General features: G+C 43.7%; 3 protein-coding genes across 11 annotated transcripts in view; 1 reads left to right on the forward strand and 2 right to left on the reverse strand.

Moving 5' to 3' along the window:
- Window positions 1-58: 58 nt before the first annotated feature.
- LOC133469234 (peroxiredoxin-like 2A) lies at window positions 59-1986 on the reverse strand. The gene is made up of 5 exons (XM_061756049.1): window positions 1686-1986; window positions 891-982; window positions 665-805; window positions 399-563; window positions 59-329 (listed from the first exon to the last, which is right to left on the reverse strand). The coding sequence occupies exons 1-5, from the start codon at window positions 1819-1821 to the stop codon at window positions 207-209; spliced, it is 657 nt and encodes a 218-aa protein (XP_061612033.1). The 5' UTR covers window positions 1822-1986; the 3' UTR covers window positions 59-206.
- Window positions 1987-2865: 879 nt separating this feature from the next.
- Window positions 2866-8924, reverse strand: LOC133469708 (plectin-like). 9 transcript variants are annotated; one of them, XM_061757112.1, is made up of 7 exons: window positions 6550-6642; window positions 5928-6083; window positions 5697-5777; window positions 5353-5499; window positions 5017-5127; window positions 4777-4896; window positions 2866-4574 (listed from the first exon to the last, which is right to left on the reverse strand). In XM_061757112.1, exons 2-7 carry the CDS (start codon window positions 6072-6074, stop codon window positions 3216-3218), a joined length of 1965 nt encoding a protein of 654 aa, XP_061613096.1. In that variant the 5' UTR covers window positions 6075-6083; window positions 6550-6642; the 3' UTR covers window positions 2866-3215. The 9 variants fall into 9 exon arrangements, with proteins under 9 accessions (XP_061613096.1, XP_061613095.1, XP_061613094.1 ...); XM_061757111.1 differs by having other exon boundaries at window positions 5203-5499; XM_061757110.1 differs by having other exon boundaries at window positions 2866-3015; window positions 3267-4574; window positions 5017-5499.
- The window catches only part of scn4aa (sodium channel, voltage-gated, type IV, alpha, a), a 30595-nt gene continuing 12502 nt past the window's right edge, over window positions 7220-25312 (forward strand). Inside the window, exons 1-15 of the mRNA XM_061757100.1 lie at window positions 7220-7734; window positions 14509-14818; window positions 15406-15524; window positions 15596-15685; window positions 15749-15877; window positions 16406-16497; window positions 16829-17110; window positions 18130-18193; window positions 18276-18417; window positions 18506-18703; window positions 20760-20915; window positions 21011-21119; window positions 22652-22890; window positions 24260-24433; window positions 24524-24880. Of these exons, the coding sequence (XP_061613084.1) occupies window positions 14558-14818; window positions 15406-15524; window positions 15596-15685; window positions 15749-15877; window positions 16406-16497; window positions 16829-17110; window positions 18130-18193; window positions 18276-18417; window positions 18506-18703; window positions 20760-20915; window positions 21011-21119; window positions 22652-22890; window positions 24260-24433; window positions 24524-24880 (2412 nt within the window). The 5' untranslated portion in view covers window positions 7220-7734; window positions 14509-14557. The remainder of the gene's footprint in view (window positions 7735-14508; window positions 14819-15405; window positions 15525-15595; window positions 15686-15748; window positions 15878-16405; window positions 16498-16828; window positions 17111-18129; window positions 18194-18275; window positions 18418-18505; window positions 18704-20759; window positions 20916-21010; window positions 21120-22651; window positions 22891-24259; window positions 24434-24523; window positions 24881-25312) is intronic.

Below are 25312 nucleotides of genomic sequence, written 5' to 3' on the forward strand. Positions count from 1 at the left end.
GAAAATGGATGGATGTACACAGTTTTGGGAATACAAACAATCTTGAAAAAGAAACAAGTTCTCGAGTGCCAAGACATGTTTTATTGAGTAACAACAGGAAGCCCAGTCTTTGAAGTATCAAGTCTGTTTGCCCCGTAGAGTTTCAAAACAGACCGTCATGAACAGACTGGGAGCCTTTTACTACACAAGTCAACTATGCATGCAGGTTACTCTGTGACATTTTTCTCCATGGGCAGAAGCTCCAGCGCTATTCTCCTGACAGCTTGAATCACATCTTTAGTGTTGACCTTATCTCCAAATTCCATCTCTCTGTGTTCCAGTAGAATTCCCTGGGAAAAAAAACAAGTAGTTTCCTGACTTGATTACGCACAGTTTGGATTGCATTATATCAGTTCCACCTGCCGTTCACGTCCGATGACAAAGACTCCGCCGAGCACGAAGCCCTCTCCCAACACATTCCCCGTGAAACCCTTTCCAAAAGCCCTGAGGCCATTTCTCCACACCCCCGCACGAAGGAAGGCCAGGAGGCCCAAGCGTCTCTCGCGAGGCCCGAAGAAGCACCTCTGTAACGAACACAAGCTCTCATTGTGAGAAATCTGCCTCTCCGTGACGAGGCAACACATGACAAACCACAGACCAACTTGATCATTTTTTTTAAAAAGACCTTTTCATCCAAGAAGATTTCCCCGTTGAAGTACTGTCTGAAGTTCTGGACCTCGTTGCCGATGTTTTCCTTGACCACAGCGTACAGCGGCACCCCGAGCTGGTCCAGCTGGGGCTTCAGAGAGGACAGCTCTGCAGCCTCCTGAGCGATAGTGTGACGTGGTGATTTATTTACGCTCCCACGATGCCGTGTGCGCGCCACACTGTTGACGACGTGAACGCGTTACCTCTCTGCACAGAAATCATCCCGGCCTGCGCACCGCCATAATGACGGCACCCGTCTGCTCCCACAGAGACTTGGCCTTCAACTTCGTCTTGTCTAAAACCCAAGGATGGAGAAAGAACAGAATTAAAGTAATATATAGATAGAATCACAGACAAGGATGCAATTGAGGGAGGTGAAGGTCAGAAGAAAGGACGGCACGGAAGCCAAGTAGAAAAGGAAGCGAAAGGGTAAGGAGAAGTGGTGGATGTAGGTGGAGGGTCATGGAAGGGAATGACGCCATCGTGTGAAGGAGGTAAATGAACAGATGTCAAGATGGGAAATGAGGAGAAATCAGGTGAAGGTGTGATGCCTGAAGGTATGTGGAGGAAGAGGACACATGAGTTAAAAGGAAGGACGAAGTGGTTATGTGAAGGAAGGAGGTGAAGGGTAAGCAAGTCGGGGGAGAATGTAGAAAGCGATGGAATTGTGGAGGTGGTAAATGAGGGAGGAAACAAGTCAAAAAGGAGGTGAAGATGGAAGTCAGGCTTGAAAGTTTTGAAAGAGGGTGAAGGGAGGAACCGAGTCAAGGAAGTAGAGGAAGGGCGTAGAAGTGGAAAGTGATGGAAGAGAATGGAGGTCAAAGTCAAGAAAGGTTGGAAGAATATGAAGGAAAGGTGAAAGGGGAAGAAAGTACAAACGTGGCGGAAGGATTAAAAGTGAGGTAAGGAGGTGAAGGGGACACGAAGTGAAATGACAAGCGCGACAATGGCTCGTTTTGAAAGCAACATGGCGAGCGAAAGCTTTTGCACACGCTCACCGGCAGTCAAAGTCGCGAGCTGAGCTTCTTCCAGGATTTGGAGGGTGGCCTCGAGCGGCGCCGTGAGGAACACGTCCGTCAACATGTTGAGGACTCGGGCCACCAGGCCGCCCGCGGCTTGGAGCAGGAGAGTCATTCCGCCGGCCTTCCTGATTCTTCTTCCACTTTTTTACCTCGTTTGACGGCCAGCTTGTGCGTGCGGCATTTAACGCGTCCGGTTGACGCGCCCTTGCGTAACCGCGACGCTGTCGTGAGCGCGCACGTCACAGCCTTTTTTTTTTTTCGTTTTCATGAGGATCACCCGCGACAGGCTCGTGACGTCACAAAGCTCTCATTGATTCTGCAACGAGCCCGCCGCCCTCTTCTGGTTCAAAAGTCACCGTTGAAACAAGTGGCGCATTCAATCCTCAAAATAAAAACTGATTTGCTCCTTTTCTGTGTCGATTTTGTATGTGTAGACCCTAAGACATATAAAACACACTGCTAGAAAATGATCAATATTTTTTTCTCATCAGTCACTGAAATGCCAGAATTGCTATTTAAACGTCTTACTTTATTTTTTATTTGACATACTGAAATTTCATTAAGAAAGTCAATTATTTTGTAATAAATAGTAGGGTGATGAGGCTGTAGAGCTGATTAAAGTTTTGGATATATATTTTTTTTCCTTCTTTCTTTTCTAAATTCAGTGTTGATGTTTAAAGTGTGCGCAATGTTACAGTGGTTTATAATATTAAATATCCTTTTCAGGAATAAAACCCCTGCCTTGTTCTTGGTGAACCACACTGCTATGTTTTAAATATGGTTATTATGGTGCCACTTGCAAAGTATTTTTTCAGGTAGTACTTATGTAAAATGTTTGAGAACCACTGATTTAGGTGATTTGTGAAGAAAAACAAAAAATACAATGTATGATTATTTCACAGGAATGCTTTGCGTGTGTACATTTTTAGCCATGCACAAGGGTGTTCAGAGGGAGCAAAATGCATCAGTGGGGTATAAAAGAAATGTAAGGGTAAAAGATTCTGTATTACCCCAACAAAATTACTTTAAAAAAAATAACAAAATGTTATGCCACGAGCCGTAACACAGTCCAAATGAATGCTCAATTACAAAAAAAAAAATTCAAAGGGAAAATGCCCTAAAAAGTACAAAGGATTAAACAAACAGTAAATTGGTATGTGTTTTCCAAGCACGTTTATTTGACTCTACTGAGGACATCTTTGATTTAGGCACACAATGCAATGATAAATGAAGTCTAATCAAAGATAAAGGCTCATCGGTGGACCGGCAAGCAGCGATGTGGTCATTTTCCAGCTTGTTCTGTTCCCTGCAAAGCCACACAAATGTTAGTCACCGTTAAAGTGGCAAAAAAATGAGCAATAACATTTGGATTAACACTTAAATGACATGCACAAGGAAAAGACGTAGTTTTTATGACCTCTTTTTTTTTATTTTTATTTTTTTTATTAGACTTGAAAATAATCACTTGACCTGTTAGCTCTACAGGTGCCGAACTGACCTGTGGCGTCACCACATAGTGTTAGCAACAGAGATGGGTGTCCGGGCTAGCTCACAAACCTCTTCTTGGTCTTGAAGAACAGGAGGTGAACTTGGATCGTGCCTCTCCTTTTCAGTTTTTGTCGACAGGTTGTCACTCGGTAGGACTTCTTCGGAGTTGGCCTGCGATGACTCAGCGTGGGAGGACTCAGCCTGGGAGGTCTTGGAGTGAGCGGAGTTCGCCTGCGTGGACTCCACCTGCTCAGACCCGTCTGAGGAGTTCTCAACTTGTGCAGGTTCAACCAGGGAGGCCTTTGCCTGGGTAGACTCCTCCGGCATTGACTCCACCTGTGCAAACTGGGCTTGGGGAGTCTCATCTTGTATGGGTTGGACCTGAGAGGCCTCAGCTTGAGAGGACTCGGCCTGCGTGGACTCCACAAGCGCAGTCTTGATCTGCGCAGACTCCATCAAAGAGGATTCCACCAGCGTCAACTTGGCCGGGGAGGTCTCACTATTTTTGGTTTCGACGTGAGAAACCTCAGCATGAGAGGACTCAGCCTGGAAAGATTCTTGTGCAGACTTGGACATGAGGGTCTCGGACTGAACTAAATCTGCTGGTGTAGATTCCACATGTGAAGACTCGGGCTGAGAGGTCTCAACTTTTGTGGATTCAACCTGTGCGACCTCAGCCTGGGAGGTCTCCACCTCCAAAGACTCAGCCTGGGACTCCTCCTGGGCAGACTCGGACAGGGAGTTCTTGGGCTGAGCAGAGTCCGCTGGTGTGGACTCCACCTGTGCAGATGCGGGATGAGAGGTCTCAACTTGTGGAGATTCATCGTCAGAGGCCTCAGCCTGGGCTTTCTCAGCCTGCATGGACTCGGCCTGTCCAGACTCCTCTAGCATGGACTCCACCTGCGCAGACTCAGCCTGGGAGGTCTCAACCTGTGCGGCTTTGACGTGGGAAGCCTCAGCTTGAGAGGATTCGGCCTGCGCAGACTCCTCCGGCGTAGACCCCAACTGCGCATACTCTGACTGGGAGCGCTCAACTTGTGTAGATTCCACATGGGAGGCCTCAGCCTTAGAGAACTCAGCTGGCGTGGCTGGGACATGGTAGCCCTCAGCTTGAGAGGACTCAGCCTGGTAGGTCTCAGTCTGCATGGACTCTACCAGCACAGACTCAGCCTGGGAGGTATTGACCGGCGAGGTCCCCACCTGCTCAGCTTCTACTTGCGAGGACTTCACCTGTGCAGACTCCTCTTCCTTGGACTCCATCTGTGAAGACTCTGCATGGGAGGTCCCAGACAGTGTGGTTTCAATCTGGGAGGCCTCAGCTTGAGAGGACTCAACATTTGCAGACTCAGCCTGAGAAGACTGGGCGTGCTCATCCTTCTGGTGGAAAGGGTGTCAGGAAAAATGTGTGAGTTAGACATCAGCCAAACAATCACTTGGCCTGACTCCTCTTATATGGCTTCAGCTGGCTTTGCGTTGTCTCGCTAAACCTTCACCATGCTTCTAGTTCTGTCTCTGGTTCCAGCTGGACCATCCACTCAACTGAATAAGAACGTTCTTAAAGAGACGCCAATCCCATCACCTTCTCTGTGTGTTGGCTTTCGGGGAGAAGTGGGCTCAGTAGCTCCTGGTGTCTGTCCACCTGGCTAGAAGCGAGGCCTTCAGCCTGGGACAGCTCACCGGTTTCAGCCAGGCCAAGATCCTGCAGGTCATTCAGGAGAGAGAACGCGACCGTGTGATCATGTTAGCGCAGCGCGGACAAACGAGGCCCTGTTTTGCTGCTCTCCTTTTCTAGAAACATCATCAACAAATAATGTCTCACCGCCTTTTCCTCCCTTGGTTTCTTCACTTGGGGCTGGTCCTGCTGGATAGTGTCAGACCGCGGAGAGACAACTGAGGACTCTGGAGCGGTTACATTATCGATCGTCTCAACCTGGTAGACATATGAATGCATGTCTAAGCTGGTTCCCCCAAACAACCACCAGCTATAAAGCGCTAGCTTTCTTACCCCATGCATGTAGCTAACCCAAGCTTGCCCTGTGATCCTAGGCCAGCAGACTGCACACATTGCATGCACATGCAGCAGCACCACCACCACACAAAGCAACCCATCATGGAGACACCACCACCAGACATATTTTGTTATTGTTTTTTTCACCTCCTGCTCATTCTCCAGAGGTCCACTTTGGTGCTGTTTGTTAGCATGTTGGGTTTCCGGCCGAGGAGGGTCCCTCTCAGGTTGCTCAGTAGGTTCGGGCGTGGCTCCCACACGATCGTCTGTTCCTGCAGACTCCATTTCAGAGAGCTGTTAAGGTGCCGAGTGTCAAATATCCTTCAGACCCACAACATCCTGCCTTTCTGAGTCTGTGCCTCTACCTTGGCTCTTCACTTCACATCCCTCCCATCTGTTGGCTGAATTTGCTGTTTTCTAACTGCTGACTGACCTCGGGAACGCGACTACACGAAACGGCAAAGCACTAAGCAAAACAAAGTCAAAAGTACTTTTCCTGCGGGCTCCTTCCCAGCATCTTTCTCTCTGGCTTTGGCCCGTTCCTTCTCCACAAGTGCCAACCGGGCCTGTTTCTGTAAGAATCCGAATTTCACACATTAGCATTGTGGAGGTTAACATAAAAATGGTCATTTAAAACATACCCTATCGCTTCACAGTGCAAGGCACGTTGCTCGAACTACTGGCAAGACAAACAAACTAGCCTTCTTACTTAATTTTATTACCTTTGCCTCATATTCGACGTTGGCGTTGTATTTGTACAGCCAATGGGCTAGAAACTGGATGGGGTCCATTGGACGCTGCTCGACCACTTCAGCTAAGCCCTCTGCCAGGCATGAACCCAGATGCGTTTTGACGTACTCGGAGTCCATGTTTGGAGTCTGTGCGGGTTGTGTAAGCGCACTTGTAAGTCATTTATGAAAATGAAACATAGCATTTACTGCTACTTCTACGACTTGCGTTTAGCTTTATTGGGACGTCATCACAGGTAATGTTTATTCGTTACTGGCGCGTCATATATGCGAGATGGGCTTCATGATTTTAAAAACGAGCAAAAATACACGGTAATACAAATGCAAGAATAAAAGTACAGTATTCGGCGTCATTATGGGTGAATTGTTCGTCGGACATAACAACAGAAACTTTACTCGTCGGCTAGTTTAACTTCGCTAACACTGAATTGTGTGCGTCCCTCCGTGTATTCGATCGTAGCGACACAACAAACGAAAACGTTTTCACACAAGTTTATTAAATGCATTTGAACAATCGTTACACTGTTATTGTGTCCGAGAGTTGTATATTCATTAAAGTGTTCAAATGGAAGGAAAGAAAATGACAGAAACAAACCTGTTGCCAAGCGCGACGGGACTACCGTATGTATTTGCTTGTGTTTCTATGGTAACAGTGTCACTTCCTTAACAGCCCGCGAGCTAGCAGGGAAAGAGTTCCGACCCATCCGTCTCATTAGCATTAATAAAAATATTATTATTGTTACTAACATTGTTTTTTATATTACTACTAATACACTACAGCATAGATGGAGTTTGGCAATCAGTCTAATAAATAAAATAGGAATACTATATCATGTTCTAATTATCTTTAACATACTTTTCATAATTGTTTTTACATACGTATTTAATGTTGTGATTTGTTAATGTGCCTTTTAAATGTTCTTCTGACTTTATTAATGATTTTTTTTATGTTCTTCTATTTTTCAGTATATTTTTATGTGTACAAAATGTAATGGGATTAATTTATTTTTCTTCTCACTACAGGTTGTGCCTAAAAAATTGACTGCGTCATATTTTGTTTTGATTCAGGCGTTCACTCAAAGAAAGTAACGTTACAATTTAGTACAAAAAAATTTAATTAGTGATTATTCTTATTCTTATTATTATTATAGCTACTTTAATCCGCTGTCACGTCATAAAATATAAGATACTTTAAATGTTATTTATTTATTTTTTTAATTTTTATTTTTTTTATTTTCCCTACTCCTGACTTCCGGATTCGGCAAGAACGTCGACTATGGACTGTCCTAAAAGTCTTAATAATTGATTGATTTAGTGACCGGGGAGTGATTGATAAACCAAATACGACGAGGCTTTTTTGAGGAATAGTCATTCGAAGGGCCCGAAAATCGCAAAATTGCCAACACTGGGGCTGGGGTGAAAGGAAAAGCGTGAAATTGGGTGCGAAATGGACGTCGAGAGGAAGATGTGAATGATGCTAACCTGCTGTGGAGGATCAACTCCTCCAGTTTCACACTGCGGTCAAGCCAGCTTCCACTCGTAAAGTAGCAGTCAAGCCAGCCGCCCCTAATTTTGTTCATACTAGGCATTACGGTAATAGGTCGCCAACTCCCGGCGAAGCTGCCCACACAGACAAAGTCGGCGACGACTGCCGCCGGCCGGGGCTGTCAAGAACCACAAGCGCGCCCTTCTCAGTGTTCGGGACGACGACGACAGGATTTAACTTTCCTTCTCGTCCTTTTGACCTCATTCTGTGGACTCGTTTCCGCCACCGTGACAGGTATTTTCACCTCTTACCTTTCCTGTTTGTTCTTTTCTGTCTTTCTCGCTTACGTTAACGCAAAATAGTCAAGTTTAGAGCTGAAGTTTGAAATCCTTTTGGTGAGATTTTTGTGTGGAGGTGTCTATCTCCACTTTGGGGTTGGAGACGGACACTTTAAAAAAAAAAAAAAAAAAATAGTTTGAGTTGATTTTGCTCCTTTAATCTGACTCTTTTCATACTGTCAAACTGTGAAAGTTTGAGTTGTTTGGGTCCTCAGTTGCAGTTATTGGACTTGAATTAAAGCTCTAGCGCACATTTGTTCTAATAATAAGCATAGACCTGTAATTGAGCTCGGGGTCATTTTTGGAATGGGGAGACTTGGGGATTTTCTGTAGTGGTTTTTGCATGTGCGTGTGTTGAGCCCCTCATACTGATGTCCATTGTGGACCTTGCCCTCGCTGTACGGTGAACCGTCGCCCATGGCGTGCATTTAAGTGCGATTGAGCATTCGCCACCAATAGAGAAGAAGAGTTGGCTACTGATGTTAACAGGGTAAACGTGGGTTGTGTGCGATTTCCAGTTAGTGGAAAGGTCATGGTTTGTGCTGGGGGTGAATATTGTATGAGTTATTAAGCCTGCATTTTCTGCATTAATACATTACATCAGGACATTGATGTCTTGCTTTCTGGATCTGTCAATCACAAAATTCACAAATTCTGAGCCTAGTTTACACTTGACGTAAGTAGTCTTCTGTTTTGTCCTCAAACACTCAAACGCACGCCATGGACAATATCGCCCCCTGGGTTACACTTTCTGATGGGTCGCAGATTTTTCTCTAACACTGCAACCTGGTCAATTTTAGAGACCAATAGCAACCTTTCTCTGCATCATCTTGAGGACATTACAACCCTGCTTTCTCCAGTGTCAACCTCACAAGGAGCCTCACCTGCCTGTCGGACCGCTACTGAAATCTTCCATCACGCTACTTTTTGCTGTCCAGACGGCCGACTATCATCTGGTGGCCAAACCACCTAAGACAACACCTCCGCTTAAGAGCGTTACAGGAAGAGCACAGAAATACCAAGATAGGGTATTTTCTTCTTCAGCAAATAAATGTAAGTTAGGCTCTACATAAAAAAAAATGACTAATGACGAATTGTCAAGGTTTCAGTGGATGCTCCCACTAGAAGTTGATGATGGTGATCATCGTCATTGCAACGCCTCATATTCTGCAAACACCCCTGCTTTCTTCTTATTGTCAGAGTTGTTGTTTTTTTCTCTCCCCCAAAGATTACTCCTCCCAAGTGTGTTTGCTGCGTCTGCTGTCACATGTTCAAGGACTCTTGGACGGCAAGGGTGTGGGTTTTGGGTTTCTTTCACTAAGCGCGACCATGTGAGTGTGCACTTGGCCACGGCCGCATGGTTTCCCAGGGAACTGAAAAGGTGACGTGAGGTTAAAGTTAACTTGTAGGTGGTCGATCAAATTTGCTTTGTTTTTTTCTTGGGGAGATTGGTGTTACACATTTAATATCGTGCCCCCCTTGCCTCGCGCCTAGATGGAATATTCTTCTTCCCACTTGTAATCTACTCAGATTACCAAGCCATTAGAGCAAAGGCCAATTGGGTCAGAGATGGTGCAAGTCGGTTGGAAAAGCTGCATATGAACAAATGCACAACTTCTTCGTTACCATTGTTCGGAAAATACACAAATTTGTAGGGGCGTGACGCAACACCAAGAATGCCGGTTCGTTACGTACCTTCATTAAGGTCACAGTTCAGTTCACTTTGGGTACAGTAATGCAAGACATAAAAGTGCTTTTCTTTTGTGTAAACAGGAACATATTTGATGACATTTAAAATGGTTTATTAAAATAACTGTTAGGATTACATTCTCCTATAAATGAAAGACTGTCGAAAAAGCACAGAATCACAATGCAATCTCTCTAATAAAGTACAAATATTTGATAATGTATAAAAACTTACAAATATTTTTTTCCCTTTATTATTCAACAGTATGACTTCTGTTTAGGCAAATACAACATCAATATTTTGTTTTGTTTTGAGAAAGGTGAAACAAGTTTGTCTTATTAAGAAAGTGCAACGTCAATAGTTTTGTCTTTTTTAAAGGAAGTGCAACATCAAGAGTTTCTTATTTTTAGGAAATTGCAGCATCAATAGTTGGTATTCTTTTTAGGAAAGTGCCACATCAGCATTCTTATTTTTAAGCAAGTGCAACATAAATACTAAATAGGTTGTTTTCTTCAAGGTAAATAGTTTGTCTGTTTAGGTAAGTACAACAACATCAATAGTTGCTCTTCTTGTCTTTTTAGGTGGCTGCAACTTCAGGAGTTCACCTTCTTAGGAATATGCTAAACAGTAGTTTGCTTTCTATTTAGGAAAGCGCAACATAAATAGTTGGTCTTCTGCAACGGCTGCAGCAGTGTGAATTATTATGCAATAAAAACATCAATGTTTTCTAGTTAGTGGTTTCTATTTTCTTTTTCATGCTGCACTGATATTCATGTTGGTGTGATCCCATTTGAAATGTCAATATTCTCTTTGAGGAAAGTGCAATGTCATTGGTTTGTCTTCTTTTTGGGAAAGTGCAACAACAATGGTAAAAACAACTGCATCTCGCTAGTGTTTTTCCCCATTGATATTCACGTTGGCGTAATTCCATTGCATACCATTTAGCAAGTCTGATGTACCGCCAAAAGCATGTCGCTAGCTCAGTGAGGCTAAACTGCAATGAGTTTGTTTACAGAGTAGACATGTGGCTAGAGGGCCAAATCTGTTCCCTGTGGAAAACTGTTACAAATACTGTACATGTACTATTACAACCCTACCAATTAGCATCCTGTTGAAGTACTCCCCAACTTGTGGTTTTATTGCATGTGCTTCCATCAAAGTCTATAAATCACAAGGCTCACACGTATGTTTGCGGGACCTCAGGAGCGCATGGGCCGGCTTAGCCCGGGTCTTTACAGCTCGCCGGGGTATGCGGTGGCACGGTCGTGCGAGCAGCTGCCATCTTAGCAGCAGCAGGATGATGCATGCAGATATTTAGAGAGATATCAGACCCAAAGGGCCCAAGTGGCCGATCGTGATGCTGGTGCAAAGCTAGGAATTAGTCAGGCGGTAAGGGGTTTAAAAGCTCCGTGGCTCCCTATAGGGTTAGAAATACAAGGTTAATTGGCGACTGACAGGGCGTTGACGCCGGCGAAGCACGGAGGCATGATTTGACCCCGTGAGAACGCAGCGGGAAAGGGAGCACGGCAAATGTCAAAGGAAGCGTTGAGTCGAAGCCTCGGGCCGCGCTGTCCGTCTGTCCGTGACCGCTTAGGCGCATGCCCGGGAACGTAACTTTGCACGCTGACATGTTCTCTTCAAGGTGCAAAAAATGTTAAGCCCAATGGGAAAAAAACAATAAATGTCACCTTCTCAAAAACTGAACAGCAAAGAAAAGACAGGACAGGGAGACATGGCAGGAACAGGAAGTCAGACAGTCAAATGTGAGGGAAATATGCCCCAAAAAACAGCACTGTACCGGGAAGGACTCTCTAATCCGTATTAAATATAAAACCTATTGTATTCAATACCTGTACTAATAAAACATATTGAGGTGCAATAAGTATCAACCTTTTTTCACTACAGTGCTGTAAACATCACACCACATTAAGCCCAATTCAAAAGGTCTGAAACACTGCTTCAACACCGAATCGCGACTCTGTATGAAATATAAAACACATTGTTGGAACACAAACAGTGGCTCTTGCGAGGGGAGTGTCGACATTCTGGGGTGTAACTCAGAGGTGTCCACGTTACCGCATCTGTATCCTCTGCCGGAATGTCAAAGGTGGCGCAGCCTTTGCTTACAGGCGATGTGTTATATGTACTGTCACAGGAAGACTCCAGAAATCTAACGTTACTGCGCTCATCCTTGGATGACTGACGGGCCCGACGAGTGCCGGCAATACGTCTAGCGTAGCTTTTCAGTTGGTCACACCTTGGGATCTATGTCCACTTTTGTAGAAGTCAAGGAGCCAAAAAAAAAAAAATGAATATGTTGAAATATGTCACCCTATTATTAAAATTACATGTACAGTGTTCATCCACCCATCCATTTCTTTACCGCTTATCCTCACTAGGGTCGCGTGCTGCCGGAGCCTATTCTAGCTATCTTTGGGTGGGAGGCGAGGTACAACCTGAACCGGTCGCCACCCAATCACAGGGCACATATAAACAAACCACCATTCGCACTCACATTCACACCTACGGGCAATTTAGAGTCGACAATTAACCTACCATGCATGTTTTGGGGATTTGGCAGGAAACCGGTGTGCCCGGAGAAAACCCACCCTGGCACGGGGAGAATATGCAAACTCCACTCAGGTGGGGCCGGGATTTGAACCCCAGTCCCCAGAACTGTGAGGCAGATGTGCTAACCAGTCGTCCACCGTGCCGGCTGTACAGTGTTCATTTCAGAGCAAATTATGATGCAACGAAGGAGAACGATGCCGTGTGCGTGTGTGTGTATAAATAAAATAAAAATTAAATTTTGCTGGCAAAATGGCTTTAAAAAGGGCATATATATAAAAATAAAGGGAAATAAAACAAGAAAAAAAATCCACAAAATAATAATTCAGCCAGAAACTGCAGAAGAAAAATCATATGCTTTATGATGACCAAAATGCTGGGGCGGAGCTACATGGTAGCCTGGGGCCGCGGCCACCCCAACCTGAAAGCTGTCCACCTCGCTAGTGTCCCCAGTATAGTGTTATTCATGGCGGGAAAGTTCGATCAGCAACCCCCCCCAACCACCCCACGGAAAAATTCCGGGCTTCGTACGCCTCTGCCACAGAATACAAAACCAATGAAATTAACAACCCAAACGTGCTTTTTTTGCATGTTAGAAATTGTAGCCGGCTAGCTTGACACAATGAGCCTGTACTGGATTTGGTGAAATGTAAAGTGTGTTCTGATGGTCAAAGCACACACCATTTCAATGGGAAAAGATTTTTACGATACAAGTTTTGAGTTACAAGCATGGTCATGGAACGAACTAAACTCGTAAGTCAAAGCAGCACTATACATTTTCTCACCGCTCTCAGCGTGTCGGACGCTGAATGCACATTAAATATTTTAATGTATTTTTCGACCAACTGTGCCAGAACGGTTCTTCAACCTGTTGTGGAATTCCTGCATTGAAGAAATAATTTCTTGAAGGATCGCTTCCCTGTTTAAAGCAAAAAGCTTTAGAGGCAACAATTCATACAGGCATAACAATGACACTCCTCTTGTCGTCTGTGTATATGGCATGACAAGGGTACGAGGGACATATTAAAGTCGCACTGAGAGAGCCTTTTATGTCCAGCAATTCGTGGGTTGACGCTCGGGCTTTGGGTGAGAAAAGTACGTCAAGGCAATGGAGGTCACTGTGGCTGGAGAACGATCAGGTGTTTTGTAGCCACATGGCTGTGGGCTCGCAAAGTGCACTTGAGGGTGCGAAGGCGGAACCTCAGTCGTGTTCGGGCCCCCACCTGCGGCGTGTAAAGTGCACGGTAGTCGACCCGGTAGGACGAGTTGGCGATTCGAGCTGTTTATCGGGAGGGGATGTGAAGGCGGGCGGCCGCAGCTCACCCCGGGAAGGAATGAGCGCAGTCATTTGGCTCCTGAAACATGACGCTTCGTCTTGACAGCCGCTAGCAGCTGGGCACCCACCGAACCCTCCTCACATGTGGGAATGTATCCTCCGCTGTGTTATCACTCTACCTCTATGTGTGTGTGTGTGTGCGCGCGGGGCGGCACTAGCCATTCATGTGTGTCCTAGGCCTCGGTGGTTAATGGATTTTCTCGATTATTCGAGTCAGTTTCTCAGTACAGTATTTTTTTTTTTTAGAGGCTTCCTCTTGGCTTGTGACAGCATGGCTGTGAACAAAATTGAGCTAGTTTACAAAGGCACAGTCAGTGTTGCTAAATTAGTAACTTTTTCACGACATATAGCAACTTTTCTGACCCCTCCGGTCGCTATTTTTCAAGACAGCAACTTTAATTCATACCAAGAAACGGACAACTTGAGCGATGCCATTAATAATTGTAGTATAGCACAGTGTTCCCACTACTACTTGCAAATTTACCTAAGTCAAAGAGTTTTTTGGGGGGTTGTAACCTCTCCTCCCTTTATTCACTGAAAAACATTTCATGTTTTCAGAAACACCCTAAGATGCCACAGTATCGCCCAAGCCCTGCCTCATACAAAACTTTGGCCATTGTGTGGCATCATGGTGCAAAGGAACTACGTTGAAGTGAGGGGGAAAAGCTTCTATTAGACAGGCCAAAGTCCTATCTAAAAGAAAAGTAGTGCTTTGGTGCCATCTTGTTGCATAATTGGGGCGGCAATTATTTGCAGTTTTTTGCTATTCGCATGCCTCGGCCTAATTACGGATTACTGTTTAGTTCTCCTGACATGAAGCAAAGCCCTTTGATGGGTGTAAACGAGCTTTCTTTGACGATACCAATAGAGCAACTGTGCAATAATCCATATACTGTATTGTAAACAAAAGTATCAGCAATACCAATGGTATCATGATACGTCACCATAGTTACATGTAAGTTTTTCTGAAAACAGCCACCTTAAAGTGTGTATGCCTGGACATCAGACAGCCATAATAACAAATTTAATGCTTTTGTATCGATACGGTATCATACCAGATGAGAAGATGCATTGTGATTTGGACATATTGTCCCACCCAAACTGCACCTGCCATGTTCAACTGATTTCCCTCCTTGTAGCTCCTCTTAGGATGACCCCGGTGCGCCGGTAGCCCTTCGCAATGCCAAGATGGCGCCCCTGCTCCCAACCCCAGGCGCAGACGCATTCCACCTCTTCACCCGGGAATCGCTGGCAGAGATCGAGAGGCTCCAAGCGGAAAGGCGAAACAAGGCAGCCCGAGTAGACGGACATGACGAGGAGGAGGAGGCGGCGGCCCCCAATGCCGACTTGGAAGCGGGCAAGAATCTGCCATGGATTTACGGAGACCCTCCGACAGAGTTGGTCAACACGCCGTTGGAGGACCTGGACCCCTTCTACAAGGCTCAGAAGGTCAGTTAAACTGTTGCAGTGTGTCAAACATTATAGAATGGCTTAATTAAAAGGGTAATAACTGTCTTATGGACATTTTCAAATGGTTGTATACAAGTATTCAGTTCTTTGTAGTGCCTGACCACCCATGAAGTGTAAAATTACAATTATAACAACCAATCAACGCTTTAGCCAGAGTTGATAAGTCAACATCCATACAGACATCAAAAGTACAAGCATATTAGACATGACCTGCTTGAGTGATGTGAACAGCCCATGCAGACGTCGTGATAATGGGAGATTTCCTGGCTTTACCATTTGTACTACTCCTCTCACTCATGGTCCTGGCAGTGTAGTCAACAAACAGCATTATGGGTACCTACTACAGTAACGTAGAAAATAAAAATACTCTTGTCATTTTGTTATCGAGTATAATAAAGCAAATCTGAAGCATGTAAACCAAGTTAATGTTACATATGAGTGACCACAGATTTTCTGTGTAAGAAAAACATGAAACATATTCATGAAGTGCCCGTGACATGATATTGATGTCAATTGCGGGTGTATTGATACTGTGTCTTAACAACTGTGACGTTTGTATTTTTCAGACATTCATCGTGCTGAGCAAAGGCAACACCATTTACAGGTTCAACGCGGAGCCGGCGTGCTACCTCCTGAGCCCCTTCAGTGGCTTAAGAAGAGGAGCCATCAAAATCCTCATACATTCATATCCTTAACGACGCAGCTCATTTCAGCACGCTCCCCAATATCTCACTTGTTTCCTTAACGATGCCTTAAATTATTTAGCATGTTCATCATGATCACCATTCTGTCCAATTGCGTGTTCATGACCATGAGCAACCCGCCGGCATGGAGTAAAAATGTCGAGTGAGTACGCCGTAGTACGTTTGAATGTCACATTTGATGCTAAGTGTTTTTCTCTGTCCACAGGTACGCTTTTACTGGGATTTACACTTTTGAGGCCACCGTCAAAGTGTTGTCCAGAGGCTTCTGTATTGGCTCGTTTACATTCCTTCGAGACCCGTGGAACTGGCTGGATTTCATGGTGATCAGCATGGCGTAAGCAAAACAAGCATCAATTCCAAATTGATCCTTGCCCGCATGGCTTCCATGTTGCTACCAGTGACATAGGGTGGGGTGATATGACCTTAAAATAACATTTCAGATTTTTTAAATTTTTTTTACAAAAATCTGATTTCCGATTTGAATTGATTTGCCACCCACCTCCTTTGCTTACATGCATGTTTCTGGGATTTCTTTTATTTCTCTGTCTGCCAAAATATATATTTCAAATAAAAATAAAATTAAATAAAATATCAATATTCCCCCCCCCCAGAATTAGATTTTTCACTCAGGTCTCTCTACCTGTCAATGTTTTTCTTTCTTTTAAAAAAAAAAAAAAAGAAAAGCTGACTCAATTTGTAGCATTGACATTTTCAACCCATCTTCACCGTTCAGTAATGGTGGGCCCACTCTTACCTCAGTCTTTAACTTAGTCTTTAGAACTATTTCTTATTTTTGAATACAAACATCCATTGAACTCGAACAGGCAACCTGCTGATTCCTTCTTTTGATGTCCCTCCGCAGATACATCACTGAGTTCATCGACCTTGGTAACGTGTCCGCCCTCAGGACCTTCCGTGTGCTCCGAGCCCTTAAAACCATTACTGTGATTCCTGGTACGCCCTTCTTTTTCTATATTACTGTAATTTATAGTTGAGAAACAGCAAGAGTTGTCTTTCAAGTTTATTCCTTGGAAAAGGGGGAAAAAAACAAGCAGAGTAGGTGCATGGAACTCAATACACGAGGTCTTCTGACTAACCGACACCCAATGTCTCACTATATGCGGTATGATTTTTAATTTACCAAATCCTCCAGTTCAAATTCCCATGGAAATTTGTGGGAAATGTTCCACCCCTTTGGAACCGTAGTAGCAGCCAGCTTTTTACGTTTTCCATTATGCCAATGGCTCTAGAGTTGCTTTTAACTAATGCGTCTTTATCCTGCCAGGTCTGAAAACCATCGTGGGTGCGCTGATCCAGTCGGTGAAGAAAATGGTGGACGTAATGGTCCTGACGGTCTTCGCTCTGGCTGTGTTCGCCCTGGTCGGTCTGCAGTTGTTCATGGGCAACTTGCGGCACAAGTGCGTGCGCTGGCCCATCCATGGCAACGACACTGGCGATTGGTTCAACGTCACCGACCTGGCGACGCCTTTCAACCACACCGTCGGCGTCAACGGGAGCGATTATTCCAACAGCACCTTCATTTTCACAGAGTACATCGAGAACTCAGGTAGGTTAAATCACAAGTGCATCTCGAGTGGTTACGCCAGCATAAACAAACATCCATCAAAACACATAATTACACCAGCAACGTTTGCAGAGCGAACATGATAACCGCATGTTTGAGGAGTACAAATAAAATAAATCAAATGAAAATTTAAAATTCTACAAAATAAATAATGCCTCTAAATTAGAAATTTCACTGTAAAATGAAATACTCAAATGATAAAAAATAAACATTATTTTCTTACATACAGTGTATTCCCTATATTTATCTGCCTGTTAAAATAATACATTTTAATAGAAAGGACAAATAAATAAAATAAGGTCAAATCAAATGCACAAATACCCTGAAAGAAGTGAGGCCACAAATTAACTATTTGACTCAATTCTCTGCTTGTCAACAAGTTAAAAATACACATTACAAATAAAAAAAACAAGTCAATTAAATACCAAAATTTTGTTTTGCACCTGTTTATATTAGAATAATTTTTTTTATATAATACTATGTGATATAAAGATCCCCCAAAAGCAATAAATCCACAAAATTAGATATTTGAGTTTTTCTCTTTCTGATAAGAGTATAAAAACACAATTACAAATAAAAAAAAATACAGTAAAATTAGATGCAAATTATTTTTGCACCTGTGCCTAAAACCCATTATTATTAATATGACGATTATGATGATGATGATTATTACAATATTACATAATGTAAAAATTCTCCCGAATTTAATAAAGCCACAAAATGTTTGACTTATTTCTCTGACTGTCAAAAATACTTTTTAGAACAAAAAAGTCATCATTTAATATGCCCCCAAAAAGGTATTTTAGTTCCCTCCCTGTGAAAATTAAAAAAAAAAAGAAAAATTCAGCATACAAATTCTGGGGGGAAAAAAGCTAATCAACTATTTTCTCTGCCTGTCAAAAGTTTTTTTTTTTTAATAATGTAAAATTAAGACAAGAAATTAATCTATTTCTCTGCCTGTCAAAATATATTTTCAAGTGTTGTGTGTTGTTTGTGTGCAGAGAACTACTACTTCCTAGAAGGCAGCAAAGATCCACTTGTATGTGGGAACAGTTCTGATGCTGGGTACGATGTCACATTCATTTCGTCTCATTTCTCGCATTGAAACAAGGTCTCCACTCATTTCACCTCCATGTCTTCACTCTAGAGTCTGCCCTGAAGGCTTCACTTGCATGAAGGCCGGCGGGAACCCAGATTACGGCTACACCAGCTTTGACTCATTCGGCTGGGCCTTCCTGGCGCTTTTTAGACTCATGACCCAGGACTACTGGGAGAACCTTTTCCAGATGGTTGGAATTCTGCAAGCGTTTCTTCTTATTCCCGGACGTGAGGAACGCCTCCTTATTTCTCGTAGCTTCTCGTTTGTTCCAAACATAGATCCTGCGGGCGGCGGGCAAAACGTACATGCTCTTCTTCGTGGTGGTGATCTTTCTGGGCTCCTTCTACCTCATCAACCTCATCCTGGCGGTGGTGGCCATGGCGTACGATGAGCAGAACCAGGCTACGCTGCGCGAGGCCAAGGAGAAGGAGGAAGAGTTCCAGCGCGTCCTTGAGCAGCTCAAGAGCCAGGAGCAGGTGCACGCTTAGCTCAACTTCGCTTAGCTTAACTTTGCTTGACTCCTCATTTATAGTAGCTTTTGTAGTATTCACCTGACTTTATATACAGTATCCGTCTGTCGCGGAAATCTGCAGTTTATAGTAATGGTTTCTTATGGTTTTGTTGGATTTATCTTACCCAACATTATAAAAAATAGACACAAAAGGAATGAAGACGCTGGTTTCTTTTTCTCATGAGGAGGGCGTATGGGAGATTGTTCAGATCACAGCCTCTCAACACGCTCTAACAATCTCCCCCGTCGCGCCTGCATTTATTTGAAAATAGGAGGGTTTTTCCCAGACATAATGTTCGAAACAATAAGACACAACACAAAACATTGGACCAACACCTGTCACGTCCCCGACCACATCCGATCACGTCCTTGGTCCAGGCGCCCTTCCATCGGATGATGCTGAGTCATCTTTTTGAAGGTGAGACATCTAAAATCGTCCATAATACTAATGCAAGCTAAGCAAATAAATGATAACTTCTAGAATATATTTAACAGGTTTTCAACAGTGTTCTTACTGTAATGCCCTCACATGTGGCAAAGGGCAGCCACAGCTGCTAATGCACTTTTCAGCAGTTTATTGGAAGCTGGAAGAACAGTAAGACAAACATGACTGGCACAATTGCACAGGAACTGCTGCAGGCCACAGATCACTCCCAGACACTCATGCAGAATCACTGACGTTGTCAGGTTCAAGACACCTAAAACACTTGTAAAAAATCAAGACAGACACAGAGGTAGTTCAGTTTTCATACTTGCAAGGAGAAAACGGCCAAGAGTGTACTTAGTTACAGTCTCCAAACCTTTTTCTAAGCCCACTCTGTCCGTACCCTCTCTTTTTATTTCTTTAGGGCAGTTCCCTTGTTACATATGAGTTTCAACAATAAAAAGGTGGGGGCATACATGCTTGTTGATCAGCACATAACACTCTTTGTTGTGGTTGAGACAGTAGAAGAATTATATACTTCTTATCAAGCCACAGAAAGACTCCTCTCAAATGTGTCCTTGCACCTGCAAGCACATGACTCATCCTATGGGAAAAAACTTTGCACGCAGTGATAAAACATTTCTCTAACTAGAAGTAAGCAGAAAAGCACAACACATGATAACTTATTTACATTTTTCCATCAGACGTCACACGCCACCCCAGCAGGCCCCGCCTCTGAAAGGCACATTATCTAACACATAGACACTACAATATGGACAGTATTTTGTATACATTTTATGCTTGCAATTTTTTTTGTGTTAAAATAAGTTTACAGTATTAAAGTGTTTTTAAACGATAAAGGTTTAAATGTATTTAAAGCGTGTGGGAAGGGTTAAAAGAAAATTCGAATATGATCTCCTTACCCCATATTTTCACCAATAGGTCAGAAATGTATGCCCGTGATGAACGGGGGTTCACTCTAGTAGTTTTGTAGCATTAAACTGACTATTTTGTACTATTTTTGATACTTATAACATTAGCCTGCCTGTTCTTGAGTATTAGCTTCTGAAGCATCAGCCTGGCTATTTTTGAGTAGTAGCTTTTGTAGCATTAGCCTGGCTATTCCTAAGTTTTAACTTTGGTAGTATTAACCTTACTGTTTATGTGGACTGTGTTGATTTGAAGAATTATTCTAGCTGTTCTTGTGTATTAGTTTTTGTACCATTAGCCTGGCTACTCCTAAGTCTTAGCTTTTGTGGCATTCACCTGACTGTTTATGTGTACTATGTTGATTTGTAGCATTGGCCTGACTCTTCTTGCGTGTTAGCTTTTGTAGCATTCACCTCAGTATTTGCTTTATTAACATTATTATTTATGTATACTAAATAGATTTTTGCAGCATTCACCTGGTTAGTCCGAACTATTAGCTAGTGTAACATCAGCGTTGCTATTCCTGACTATTAGCTTTTGAACCGTTTGTTCTCCCTGGCCATCCCTGAGTATCCTTAGCTTTTGGAGCCTGTTCATCCCAAGGGTGTTAGGCAGTGTTGTTCATCTACTTCATACTCACATTTTTTAAGTTTCTTATGTCCGGCAGGCTCACTGTCCTGAAAGTGAAGAATCTCTGAACAGCGGCAAGTCGCCAAGTCGCCACTTGGCTTCTGAGCTGAGCCTGGAGCGCAACAAAGCCGTCAAAGACTGTAACGGCAAGATGGTCCCAAGCCTTGTGGTGCGATCGCCCACCTTGGATGAGGTCAGTCTCTGGTATCCCCCCCCGCCCCCCACCCCAAATCCATGCATCCAATTAAACTGTGAGGCTAGGCTCCATCATGGACGGTCTGTTCATAGTCTGCTGCAGACAAAGAACTCCGGGAGAGATCTCCAGGAATGCTTCATCCAGACGAGCTTCATTCGGATGAGCAGGGCCAGAGGCAGAGGTCTACTAGCGCCATGGAAGGTACCCTGACTTTTGCTTGGTTATGCTCACATCCACCAGGTGTTAAGCCCCTTGCGGGTGCGAGGAAATAAACGTGGCGTCAAGTTTGTAGCGGAACTGAGATGGCAGCGCAGTCATATTAATATTGCACTCAGTCAGGCTAATGGTTTCATTAGCGCGCTTTACTAAGGATCTCTGTCAACATTCAGCCTTTGCCAGCATGTGCTCATTCATTTTTGGAGAATTAAGTCACCGCACGCCTGGAGGCTTTCTCACTGTTGTCACTTTGGTGAACACAGTCAACACCAATTATAGAAACTAGATTAGTTTTTGTACCATTAATCTTACTATTCCTGAGTATTAACTTTTGAAACATTAGCCTAGCCCTTCCTGTGTACAGTAGCTAATGGCTTTTGTAGCATTAGCCTGTCTCACCAAAATGAAGACAGCCCACAGCAATTATAGAAACTAGATGTAGTTTTGTAACACTAGCCTGGCTATCCCTGTGGGTTATCTTACAGTATGTATTGTTAGCCTGACTTCTACTGACTACAGTGGACCCCTGCTATTCGCGGTTGATCGGGACCGATCCAGGCCGTAAATTAGCGAATTTCCGTTTATAATTGACTGCCCCTAAAAGTCATATCATTCATTTGTGAAAAGGGATAAAGTTATGATTGTCTATAGTAATAGTTTAGACCACTATATATATCACCAAGTACATAAAATGAAATCGTGAAAAATGGAAAAGTCCTCCCAGTTCTCAAAAGCTGTGGGCGTGACCGCTGAAAACACACCCTGTACAACTTTCACCTGTCAGTCCTATACGTTTGAATGTCTAGCATATGTCTACTCATGACGATATGTTTGAGCCGCAAAAATATATCCGCTTAAAGCCTACGGCAGCTGGAATATAACTCACTGAGTTGTTGCGAGGCTTTTCCATGCCACGACGAGAGGCACTCTTCATATACGTAGTAGATATAAAGACTTGATACGTCAGGGCACTGTGGGACCCCACCTAACCGACGTGCCTATGTGGCACGTGTTTCCAGTAACTAGCTTCAAACAAAGAAATAAATCTGAATTCACTTTACTGGGTCTTTAATGTTAGCCTGACTGTTCCTACGTACTGTACGTACTACCTTTTGAATTCATTAGCCTGGCTATTTCAGAGTGGCTTAATGGATTTTATAGCATTAGTCCAACTGGTCCTGATTATTAACTTCTGTAGCTTTAGTTTGGCTATACCTGTGTGCACTGTGCAGTATTAGCTTTTGTTTTGTTGACTCCGCATTTATGTTAGCTTTTTCTGCATTAACCTAGATATTCCTAAATATTGACTTTTGGAGCATTGGCCTGTCTTTTCCTGAGTAGCAGCTTTTGCAGCATCAGTCTATCTGGTCCTGTGTACTCGTGTTGTTAGTATTAGCACTCTTATCACTAGACCACACTCAAACATATTTATAAAGAGTTTTTATTCTACATTGACACAAGAACCTTGTGGATTTGAAATCATTTGTCAAAGATGTCATCTGTGTGACTGTGTCCAGGGTTGGAGCACGCTCACAGGCCATGTCCGCCGGGCTGGTACAAGTTTGCTGACATTTTCCTCAAGTGGAACTGCTGTGAGCCATGGGTGGCCCTCAAAAAGTGGTTATACGTCATTGTGATGGACCCCTTCTTCGACCTGGCTATCACCATTTGTATCGTGCTCAACACGCTCTTCATGGCCATGGAGCACTACCCCATGACCAAAGAGTTTGACAACATGCTCTCCGTGGGCAACCTGGTGAGAATTTGATATTTTGGGACCCACTCGCGCTATGTACTTGGTCACTCCAACTGTGCTGCTGTTTATTTCTATTGTGCAAGGTGCCGGTTATCAGGTGGCAAGTGGAGGAAGCTCATTTATATGACACGTACATTGCTCGCGTGCATATGCTCATACGTACTGTGGGCTTTTTTTTGTTCTTTTTTTTTTTTTGACTCTGTGGATTTTCTAGTTGTTCTGTTTATTTATATAGTTTCAATGAATAAATTGCAAGAGGAGCGATTGCATTGATTATCGGACACATACTGTACAGTGCATTGCTCAATCTGACCAAGGTGGCCAGTTATATCGTGACTAACAGGCAAGGACGGATCACATTACAGTACAGTGTTGCCTTGAGATATGAGTTTCATTTGTTCCGTCACCACATTTGTCACTCAAATCGCAAATCGTCTTTCCCCATTGAAATTAATGTAAATGCCATTTATCCGTTCCAGCCCCCCTCTCCCACTAAAAAAACAACTATTTTATAGTGGGTTTTTGTAAAGGGAAATAGCCCTCCATAATATCGTACTTTATAAAAAGGTATAGTATTAAGAACGTAAAAAAGAGTTTGTGCATCATGATTAATGCATTGTGACTCCTTCTGGTGTTTGTGACTTGGCCAGCGGCCGGCAGTTTAATACAGTCATCCAGACAAACAAATTGTTTCGCTCAACTACTGAAAGTGACACAGTAATCTGCAGCACTATTAGTCATTTTCAATAGAGGATAAAGAATATATGCCAGTGAGTATAATTTTATTGTCTGTCTACTTTTGTTGCTGCACTGATTGTGTTCAAATATCTGTTCCTTAAAGCATAATAACACCGCTGTTATATGTTATTTTTTGCCCGTCTGTGGCGTTCCCATTATGTGTTAGCCTCAAGGAAGCGGACTTAAATGCAACGTTTTGTGGTTGTTTTAAACACATAACGTATAAATGCTCTTTGTTTTAAATTTAGCTTTAACTGGGAGCACTATTAAGCAACTTGAAGACACTTTTTGGAAGATTTGTTCACTACGGTATGCCAAACCGCTGCTTCTTGTGAAGTTCACTGCCACTATAAACACTCATATCTCAAATTTTTGCTCTCAACTCAAAGCAAATAAGTGTCTCGAAAAACTCTTAAGTCAGGTCACTTGTATTTCAAGGCACCACTATTGTGACACATTGACCAATCATGCCGGGTCATCGTACACCTCTTCCATGTGTACCGAACCTAAGTACGCATCAGAGCACTCGAACTCAAATGAGCCAAACATACCAGACTTTACCTGTCAAGTGGGCCAAAGCCCAATTTAAATGACCTGCGCTGCATTTTCTGAATTCTGTACCTCTTGTTAGGTTTTCACTGGGATCTTCACGGCGGAGATGTTCTTAAAGCTCATCGCCATGGACCCCTACTACTACTTCCAAGTGGGCTGGAACATTTTCGACAGCATCATCGTCACTCTCAGCCTGGCTGAGTTGGGCCTGGCGAACGTCCAAGGGCTCTCGGTCCTACGCTCCTTCCGTCTGGTGAGCGACACTCACTTGCGTTCTATGACAGCGCTTCCTCATTTCATTCTACTGTTAATGTTTGTCTTCCCGCTTGTGCTGTGGAGATAGCTTCGCATCTTCAAGCTGGCTAAGTCCTGGCCCACGCTCAACATGCTGATCAAGATCATAGGGAACTCGGTGGGCGCCCTGGGCAACCTGACGCTGGTGCTGGCCATCATCGTCTTCATCTTCGCCGTGGTGGGCATGCAGCTCTTCGGCAAGAACTACAAGGAATGCGTGTGCAAGATCTCCGATGAGTGCGAGCTGCCGCGCTGGCACATGAACGACTTTTTCCACGCTTTCCTCATCGTCTTCCGCATCCTGTGCGGCGAATGGATCGAGACCATGTGGGACTGCATGGAGGTGTCCGGCGCTGGGATGTGTCTCATCGTCTTCATGATGGTCATGGTCATTGGGAATCTCGTGGTGAGTCAAACTGTTACTTCAGAAAGACTTCCTTGTTTTTCCTTTTGTTTTGTTTTTTTCCCTTCCAGGATTGCTTTACAGTATTTCCATCTTAATACCAAACAAGTGTTGACCGAGCATTAGCTTGCATCAACTTCCACAGAGAAAATAGATTGTGCTTCCTCTTGGAAAAATGGCTGTTTTGTGGAAACAATCCTGAATAAATTAACAGTACTAAAATGAGCCTCGGCTGGTCCGTAGTTCTGTTGTCGAACACAGCACGCCCTCCAGCTCTCTCATGGTCTTGTTGTACAGGTGAGGCAAGGTGACCTCTTGATCCTCCCTACTTGGAAACACATACAGTCCCTCAATCAAACACTGCCCTTTGAATCTATAAATGGGCTTTATGATTTTGCAAATGTTGAGCGCGATTGACTCCATGATTCTGCTCAT

The sequence above is a fragment of the Phyllopteryx taeniolatus genome, chromosome 19 (genome assembly GCF_024500385.1).
Source record: "Phyllopteryx taeniolatus isolate TA_2022b chromosome 19, UOR_Ptae_1.2, whole genome shotgun sequence".
NCBI lineage: Eukaryota > Metazoa > Chordata > Actinopteri > Syngnathiformes > Syngnathidae > Phyllopteryx > Phyllopteryx taeniolatus.